General features: G+C 45.0%; 1 protein-coding gene and 1 non-coding gene across 2 annotated transcripts; one reads left to right on the top strand and one right to left on the bottom strand.

Moving 5' to 3' along the window:
- Positions 1-623: 623 nt before the first annotated feature.
- LOC111590624 (U2 spliceosomal RNA) lies at positions 624-826 on the top strand. The gene has a single exon (XR_004855693.1). It is a non-coding gene; the product is annotated as a U2 spliceosomal RNA (small nuclear RNA).
- Positions 827-1,946: 1,120 nt separating this feature from the next.
- On the bottom strand, positions 1,947-3,675 carry LOC103635924 (Matrilineal1). The gene is made up of 4 exons (XM_008658300.3): positions 3,252-3,675; positions 2,955-3,132; positions 2,679-2,840; positions 1,947-2,568 (listed from the first exon to the last, which is right to left on the bottom strand). Exons 1-4 carry the CDS (start codon positions 3,608-3,610, stop codon positions 1,981-1,983), a joined length of 1,287 nt encoding a protein of 428 aa, XP_008656522.1. The 5' UTR covers positions 3,611-3,675; the 3' UTR covers positions 1,947-1,980.
- Between the last annotated feature and the right edge of the window lie 5,883 nt (positions 3,676-9,558).

Here is a 9,558-nt window from a genome sequence, read left to right as displayed (position 1 = left end):
TTACAGAAAAGCTATTACAAATCAAACCCGTAACACGCCTGTCCGTGCGGGGCCTGTTACGATGGGCCGAATCCCACGTGGGCCTCCAGGTAAGGCGAGGACGTGGGATGGAGAGACTTCGTCGTAGGCCTTCGTCTTGCAGTGAAGAGGACGAAGGGTGGGCCGCGCCGGTCATCTTGCCTCTGTTGGTGCAGCGAGTTGACAAAGGCCTGGAGCGAAGGGTAGCGTCTTCGCCTTCGCCCCAACACACCGGCTTGCCATTGGACTCTCGCGTGTAGTATAGCCATTGCATTACTACTATATTTACCATCAAATCTCTACTCTTATGAAGCACCAGTTTTTCTGGTTTTCATTATCCTCACTTTTGCAAAAAAAAAAGTCATTATATTTTTTTTCTAATCTAACTCGTTGTTCAAACACATGCGTCGTGCACGAAACAAGTAGGTTTGTTCATCTTCCACACTTCTCGCCTATCATTGGGTCGTGAGAAGCCACCTAAGCCCAACATGATAGGAAGTCGCACGCAACGCAACACTCCTACATGGTACCACCTCGTTACCTAAAAGTGGACGGGCGATCGACCGAGCGAGCTATAAAAATGGGATCACACTCCTTTTTAACATATACTTTTCTCGGCCTTTTAGCTAAGATAAATTGTAATAATTGTTCTTTTGAGTTTAATATCTTGGTACGTGGACCATATGTTTAATTTAATATTAAATTTATTTTTATAGGTATTTTTTGGAATGGTCCCGCACTGGCCTACTAGGTTCACTACAGGACTCGTCTTCTTTGCCTAGTGCCACAGACACTAGGCAAAGCCTCTTTTACACTCGGCAAATGGTTTGCCTAGTGTTGCACTCGGCAAAAAGAAGTCGGCAACGAAGGGATCGGCAAAGAGTCCTTGCCGAGTGCCATTTCTCGGGCACTCGGCAAAAACTTTGCCTAGTGCCACACGTCACTCGGCGAAGAAAAGTTTCCATGACGATGGAAGGCACGGTAACGGAGGCTTTGCCTAGTGCAGCACTAGGCAAAGGCGACTCCTGTGCCGAGTGCAGCGCTAGGCAAAGGCGAATCTTTTGTCGAGTGCAGCACTAGGCAGGGGAGGCTCCTGTACCGAGTGTAACACTAGGCAAAGTGTGTTTCCAGGCTACCCTCGCTTCTTACCTTGCCGAGTTCAAATTTGAATTATCAAAAGAAATTCAATTAAATAAAATAAATTAAGTAAATATAGCAAAAACTTCAAAAATTTTACCAAAACTTGACATGTAGTTCTAGGTGCTATAGGAACACATCATAAAAAGTTTGGAAGCAGAAAGAAAAAAAATTATTTTACTGAGTGTCAAAATACGACACTAGGTAAAGTGCCTCTTTGCCTAGTGTTCCAGACCGACACTAGGCAAAGAGACCTTCTTTGCCGAGTGTCGAAGTCAGATACTCGGCAACGTTAACGGTTGGTGGATGGTGTTAGCTGACGACGCTAGTTTATCAAGTGTTTTTCTTTGTCTAGTGTCTGGCACTAGGGAAACTTCCGATTTGCCGAGCGTTTTTTTTTTGCCTAGTGTCTGGCACTAGGTAAACTTTTGATTTGCCAGTGTTTTGCTTTGCCTAGTGGCGGACACTCGGCAAATGACTGATTTACCTAGTGTCTTACTTTGCCCAGCGTAACACTCGGCAAAGAAGATCTTTGCCTAGTGCCCGTGAATTCACACTCGGCAAAATATTTAGCGCCAGACAAAGTTTGTCTCTCCCGTAGTGTCATCATATATTTTATACTAGTATGATTGGTTCTATAGTCATTCACGGTAGTCCTTCCCGTTCACGTTTTATAAAAAATAAAGTAAAATTATGTATAAGTGATGGTTCGAATTTTAATTTGGTTATCAATTTTATATTCAAGAACATATATATATTTTTATGTTTTATTAAAATAAAGTCTACTTATTTACAAGCATGTGACTGACAGTAAAGCCACTTGTCTTAGATATCGTACGACGCACATCTAGAGCCTCTTGGGTTGATGGCAGAGACGCGGCGCGCGAGCCTTGTTCTCCTCTCCTCGGAGAGCTGCCTAGCGAGCCCACCGAGGGCATCGGCATTGCTTCCTTCGCCAGTCACCGGTTCGTACCTCCCTGTCTCCACGTTGACCCTGGACACCCTCTGTGCCAGCATCCGCTCCCCGATCCCGACGAGCGTCCGCATGTTCTCCGGCGTCGCCGCGTCCACGGTGGCCGCGGCGCCACGGAGCGAGTTGTCCTGGATGCGCAGGTAGTCGCCGTCGCTGTGGAGCGACTGGAACATCGCGGCGACGTGGATGTCCACCAGGTCCGAGCTGGCCGCCATGAAGATGTCGATGATGGGGGCCATGCCGTTGTTGCGGAGCCACCGGCAGATACCCCACCGGGAGCACTGCCGCGCCGTGTAGAGGCCCTGCTCGGACGTCGACCCCGTCCCGATGGACAGCACCAGGAACCTGCGGCAGTTCGACGGCTTCACTGGGTACAGCTCCTCGGCCTTGTCCTTGCTGGCAAGCATCTTTTTGGTGATCTGCGTCATCGCAACCATCGTCTACGCATGTGCAATCGGGCGACATACATAAGCAACAATTAGCATCGACCTTGTGGGCCGCCATGGACATGGAGTCTGTGCGTCCGTTTTCCAGTTAGCTAGTCAGTTACCGGGTTGTTGGCCGCCACACCGCCGTCGATGAGGTTGTATTCGCGCTCCTTGCCGTTGGCGTCTTCAGTCTGGAAGTAGTGCGCCGGGAGGTAGGTCGGCGCGGCGGACGTGCCAATGCACACGTCCGAGAGCAGAGCGTTCTTCAGAGGCGTGCTCTTGGCCTGCAAATTGGCGCAGCAGATAGGAAAGAGCTGAGTATGTTAGCGCACGGCGTACGTAGGCAGCCATTCGCATGCGACGACGTACAGATGAATCATTCGTGACGACGTACGTACGTCGTAGGTAGAGAAGATGATAGGCTGCAGCAGCCTGATGTCGAAGGCAGGGATGATGACGTTGGTCAGCGTCTCGCTTACCCTCGTCTCGCCGAGGATGCTCCTAATCAGGCTGCGCATGCACTTGCCGTTGTACTTTGGCTTCCTCAGCGCGGACATGGCGGCCGCAAGCCTGCTCCTGCTCACATGCATGCATGCATGCCACAAACATGCGCACATGATGATCCGCAGATGTATAGAGGACGTACGTACGATGCTGGATGGATGCAAGAACAATGGCGGCAGCATCGGACTCACTTCTGAGGAAAGATGCGCGGGCAGTTCTGCATGTAAAAGTGGTTGATGTCCTTGGCAGCGTAGAGAGGCCGCTTGTCCTTGCCGGGCGCGGTGAGCATGGCGGTGATGAGACCGCCGGTGCTGGTTCCGGCGATGTAGTCGAAGTAGTCCGCCAGCCTCGCCTCCGGTCCGTCCAGCTCCTGCAGCCTGGCCTCCAGGAAGGCGAGGATGGTTCCCGGGATGAGACCCCGGACGCCGCCGCCGTCCACCGTCAGCACCGTCACCCTCTGCCCCAGCACGACGGGCTCGCCGACCACGCTCCCGGCCATCGCCTTCGTGCTACAGGTATTGCATGGACGCCGCGACGAGTAGCTCGCCATTGCCGCCTTCGACAACACACCCCCGAATCGATTAATGAGCTAGCTATAGATACTCGTCGAGGGCACAATAAGTGTGATTAGTGATGAACTGAGGAGGCAACGATAGATGACTTGTATATATATAGGCACTACGTACATGCTGTCCCATTTTTAGAGTGACACATAGAAACTGGTGCGCGAAAGGTTTCATGCAACCACTACTAAAATGGTGTTCCACTAGGGGTTGTCCACTTTTTGATGATTCTTTTATACTAAATAAGGAGATATGAAAAATCTAACGCAAGGGACCAAAAGAAGAGATATTTGTCCATTTTAATTAGGAGGTGTTTGAATATTGTACTATAGCTAATAGTTAGCCATTAAAATTAGCCGAATACATCCAAACAATCTAGCTAATAGTTCAACTATTAGCTGTTTTAGCAAATTAGCTAATAGTTATCTAGATATTTATTAGCTAGCTAATTCTACTAGCAAATTTTAAAGCAACCAACTATTAGCTCTAGTACATTCAAACATCCTCTTACTCCTTCCGTTCAAATTTATAATTAGTTTTACTTTTCAAGTTTGATTGGGTCGTTTCATTTAATTTTTGCGAATTTTTTTTTTTAAAAAAAATCTAAAACCACACTTAAAGTATATTATATGCTAAATGATATCTCAATAAAGATTAATAATAGTTATGAACTTTTTTAATAAGATGAGTCAATCAAATTTAGGGTAAAAAGATCAAACGAAATATAAATTGAACGGATGGATATTTTGGAACGGATTATATCTCTACTACTACTTAAGAGGGTAAGGAGGGCGTCCACACCCTCACCACGGCTCCGCCCTCCCCCCACCCCCGCTAATCTCGCCGCCACCACGCCGCGCGAGCGCCGCGCGCGCCCCGTCTTCGCTCTCTCCCTAGAATCCCGTCTGCGTCCGCGCTCTCCAAGGCGAGTCCTCCGCCCAGATCGTCGCAGTCCCTGCTCTCTGCTTGCCCCATCCACGGCGATGCAGCGGGAGAGAGAGAGGAGCGTGGCAGAGACGACCGGCGCAATGGCGAGGCAGCATCCATGGCTGCCTGTGCGGGTTCCCTGTGTGCGCGTGCGCCGGTGCCACCGTGGCGGCGTCCGCCTTCTCCTTCGCGGGCATGGACCCCATTCTCCGTCCCCATGATTCCCTTCCTCGCCTGCTAACAGTGCAAGCTCAGTCTGCTATATTGTCAAGTTAGCTGCTCTCTCGTGCCCTCCGCAATGTTTCCCTAGCTCTTTGTTGTACGTGCCTTTGTAGCCCAGTGTACTGCAATGAAATGTGGGGCTTGTTGTCATTGTAGACAGCGCGCGTGATTTTCTGTGTGTTTGGATTCATCTCTGGTGTTCTGCTTGATCCATGCCCCATGGCAGCTTTATCTTCTTTACAGCCTGACGAATGATGGTTGGGAGGTCGTTGTCTAATTAGGTTTATTCTTGGTCTAATTCAGTGATATTTGTTTGCCATTGTTGAATCGAATACTGCTCTTTCCATTCCCCATCGTTTGGTGTGTTTAGATTGGATGTGTTGGATGGATGGTGCCCAAAGTTTATGAGACATGGAATGAGTACAAATAATCTGGTTGTTATTTTTTCCTTGTTTATGAGACATGGAATGAGTACAAATAATCTGGTTGTTCAGAATCTAGTTGTTTATTTTGAGTATTGTAGATACAATGGCAGTTCAGATTGAGCATTGTCTGTCCTGTTTAAATTAATAATGCCAAGCCTTGACAAGCTCGAAGGTTGGAGCTTCGTCTGTTCCCCTCTTCCAATGAATTAGGTGGTCGTCTCCTATGTTTTATCTCAAAGAATACCACACAGGCTTAAATTATTTAGAACAACACATGCTGCTGGTAATGGTGACCTTTTATTTCTCATAACTAATCACCCGTTCTTATATTATGTACCATAAATTATTTCATCTACTTATCTAAATAAATGATTTAGTAGTCATATAATTCCTGGTATTCCATTTGCCTTCTCTTTTACCTTTTCTAATTATGTGCATCTTGTGGGTGTAATTGACAGTTAAGAACCTAGTTGTTTATTTTGAGCATTATATATTCATTAGCAGTTTGGAACATCATGTCTGAGAATTGGCTGTCCTGTTTAAATTAATAATGACAAGCCTTGACAAGCTTGAAAGTTGGAGCTTGGTTTATTCCCCTCTTTCAATGAACTAGGTGGTCGTCCCCTAAGTTTTATCTGGAAGAGCACCGCACATGCTTAAATTATTTAGAAAATCACGTGCTGCTGGTAATTGTGACATTTTATTTTTCATGACTAATCACCCCTTCTTAATTTATATACCATAAATTATTTCGTTTACTCATCTAAATAAATCTTTAGTAGCCGTATAGTTTGGTACTTCAATAAATAGTTTAAAACATAAGACGTACTACTTTATTTTGATGCTCTCAGAGAGAGTGGACACTTTAGATGCTTAAATCTTTCGACAACTACCTTTTTCATTGTTTTGGGAAACGTGTAGAATGTGTGGTTCCAACCATCAGAATATAAGCGTATTTTATGTAACTTGCAACCTTGATACATGGCTTAAGTTAGATGATAGAACAGGCATCCCATTGTATTATTTTGTAAACTCCCAACTTTTCTTCAACCTACGCATAACCATTTTGAAGCAGACATGTTGAATTGACAAATTGACGAGGGAAGGAGCTAACAGTTTTGGTGCCTTCAGAGTTCAGCATGATATTGCCAGCGTCGATCAAGGCCCAGTCCAGTGTCCAAGTATAAATTCACAAGCTAACAAAGAAATGTTTGGCATGAACAATATTAGCATTAAAAGACAGCTCTGACCTTTTATTCTGGTGGCCATAGCATTATTCCAATCTTGCTGTTGTTCTTTTTCTGGACAGTGCAAACTAATGCTGAAGTAGACAACCTGAGTTGAATTCATTCACCATCTTGTAAATTTTTTACCAAGACACTATACATGTGCTTTGAATTTTTGTATCTCATGCTTTGCTTAGTTCTTTTGATTGTCTTGTATTTTAGAATGAATTGATGATAAACAATTCCCTTAGTTATAAAAAATCATGAGTGTTGTCCTGGTTCTTTGAGGACTTCACATTGCTTTAAAATTTTGATAGCTGGAGGTGTTCATTTACTTTTTCTATTCAGTGTTGGTCATCATTTTCCTGCCTGGTTGGGTTTCCTCTGCTTGTCATTCTTGCAGTCAGCGTGAACAAGGTCGAGGCATTGTACAGGTTGTTCAAGAAGATCAGCAGCACCTTCATTGGCGATGGGCTGATTAACAAGGTCAGCAATGGGTGTCTGATTCACTACTTAGTTCTTATGTAATCTCTTATTAATCTTTATAGTATGTGCAAGTGTGGATGGTCCTGTTAGTATCAGTCCTGTCGGTCGATGTGAACTGGCCTCCATCTGATCGCTTATGATGATCAGTGATTTAAAATCTTGGAGATAAGGCTAGATGAGGTGGCTATATCTCACATGGATACCGTGTCTCCGCCCGCCGTGGTTGGACGGTCGTGCCTGGCCCCTCCCCCACGAGATTGCCACCCCTCCCGCCTCGCTCGTCGCAGTGCTGCCCCCGGCGAGGCTGCCGAAATTGTCACCATCCTCCACCCCGCTCGCTATGGCGAGTCTCATGAGGCACTGAAATGTGTAGATGTTTTCAAGGAGTTCCATCAAACAAGAACGAAGCACATGAAGCTGACATGGATGGGAACCTGCAACGTAAGTGCGAAGTTTGATGCTAACCCTATTGAGCTCGTTGTTATGACATATCAGGTAATCTCGGGTCATTTCTGCATCACAAAAAATGGTGCTATATTAACATGTTTGACATTTTTTGACATGCCACATTACTACTATTGTTCAATGGATCCGACAGGCTTAGATATTTTGAAATTGCAACACAACTAAACATGTCAGATGATGTAGTGTGTGTTTGCTCCATTCACTTTCTTGTGTGAAATACAAGATCCTTAACAGGGAACCGACAAATAGATCCATCTCACCTAATGATGTTTTTTAGTTCAATTTTAAATTTATTAACATAATGATAAGAATTAAGGTATTTCCTGTTTCACTATTCTTTCACTGTTTGGTAGACTTAGAGTTTAGTTATTATACTAATATTTTTGTTGTCACTCTTTTTGGATTCCATCGCCTCCTGTTGATGAGAAGAAAAAAGGTGTTGAAAATGTTGACAAAGACAGGAGGTATGCAATTGATGCATCAATTGTGTGCATTATGAAGGCTGCAAAGTTATGGGTCATCAACAACTAGTTGCTAAATGTGTTGAGCACCTGTTCCACATGTTTAAGATTCCTATTTGAGAAGTTCTTCATAGCATGACTTAACTTGTTTTCTATTACCAGTTACAATTTTTATTTAGTTCTTGCAATAAGTGTCTCATTAATTCAGTTACAATTTTTCCTGCTTATGGTACATGGGGCATCCTATTATTGCATCAGAAGTAATTACATACCCTTTTGGATTACATTTGATATCGTGTTAAGGTAGCCCTTATATATGAATGACATATTGCCACATGTCTCAAACCATGGACCTAGGTTATTAAGCTCAATCTACAAAGATAACTGTTAACTCTGTCCATGGCTGCATAATCTAGGATAATCATGTAGGAAAAAATGGTTTTGTTACTTGTGTTGTGTTTTCTCCATTTTCTTCTTGGGTCTGTGTGATACCTCAGCCTGACTTCAAAGCATGTTTTTGTTTTCTAGGTAGATGCATTTCTGGCTCCGTTGTCACCTGTTGGTTTGTGGAAGGCAGAGCGGTCTGGATCTAGCCATTCTGGCCACTGGATCTTTCTACCCATGGCCCATGGGAAGTTGTACTAGAATTGCATTCTTTCTAGGATGAAGTACTTGCTACTCTGTTGACTGTTGTCTCTTCTTTTTTATCTCACCCTCTGTCCTAAAGCTATTGTACCTAGAAATGCGAAAATAGCCTTTAATTTGAGATGAATAATCAAGCATAGGATCTTACTCATCTCAATATTGATAATGTTTTATGATGGCATGTGATCATGTGTATAAATGAAAGAGAAAATGTGAAACATATTTTTGCAAGGATATTACCTGCTTTTGACAAACTGTAAGGAAAATGGACCCCGGGCCATTTGGCTAATTGAGTTTTGGTGTATGATGATCAACACAATCCGTGAACTAATAAGCTTTCTAGTGTTTGTGTTTGTGTTTGTAGTTCACAGGATGCAAGATCTACTTGGACTAAGGAATTGGGGAAAGCAACACCTCAAAAGAAGACATTAAAAAGATCCAAGAAAAGATCCAAGAAAAGTCCAAGTGCAAGATCTACTTGGAAAACCTGCGGACTATCTGTGCGTGGAGCATCGGACTGTCCGGTGGCACACCTGACTGTCTGGTGCCCACCACCGGACTGTCCGGTGCACCAGGGAACTGCAGCCCAACGACTAGTTCCAGGTGGCACCCGGAGAGAAGACCACCGGACTGTCTGGTGTGAGCATCGGACTGTCCGGTGTGAAAAGCCTGCGGCGCCAACGGTCACCTGCTCTGACAGGGCAACGGCAAGGCGCACCGGACAGGCTATAGTGCATTGTCCGGTGCACCACCGGACTGCCTGGTGTGCCGCAGAGAACAACAGCTTTTCTCCAACGGCTATTTTGGAGTTGGGGCCTATATATACTTCACCCAACCGGCCATTTGAAGGTCTGGGAGCCCAAGCAACATACCAAGGCATATAGTGCATATTTCCAAGAGCTTAAACACCCAAGTGCTTAATAGAATCACTCGGTGATTAGCGTAGGTGCTTTGCGAAGTGCTTAGGTTAGTTAGACCGCTTTAGCACTTGCTCTAGGTGAACCCTAGTTAGTTGAGTGAGTTTTGTAAAACCACACAACCCCTTGGCTCTTGCGTGAGCCGTTGTAATTGTACCGAG

Source organism: Zea mays, chromosome 1, assembly GCF_902167145.1.
Source record: "Zea mays cultivar B73 chromosome 1, Zm-B73-REFERENCE-NAM-5.0, whole genome shotgun sequence".
NCBI lineage: Eukaryota > Viridiplantae > Streptophyta > Magnoliopsida > Poales > Poaceae > Zea > Zea mays.
Note: the sequence above shows the minus strand (reverse complement) of the source record. Positions and strands in the feature narration are given on the sequence as shown.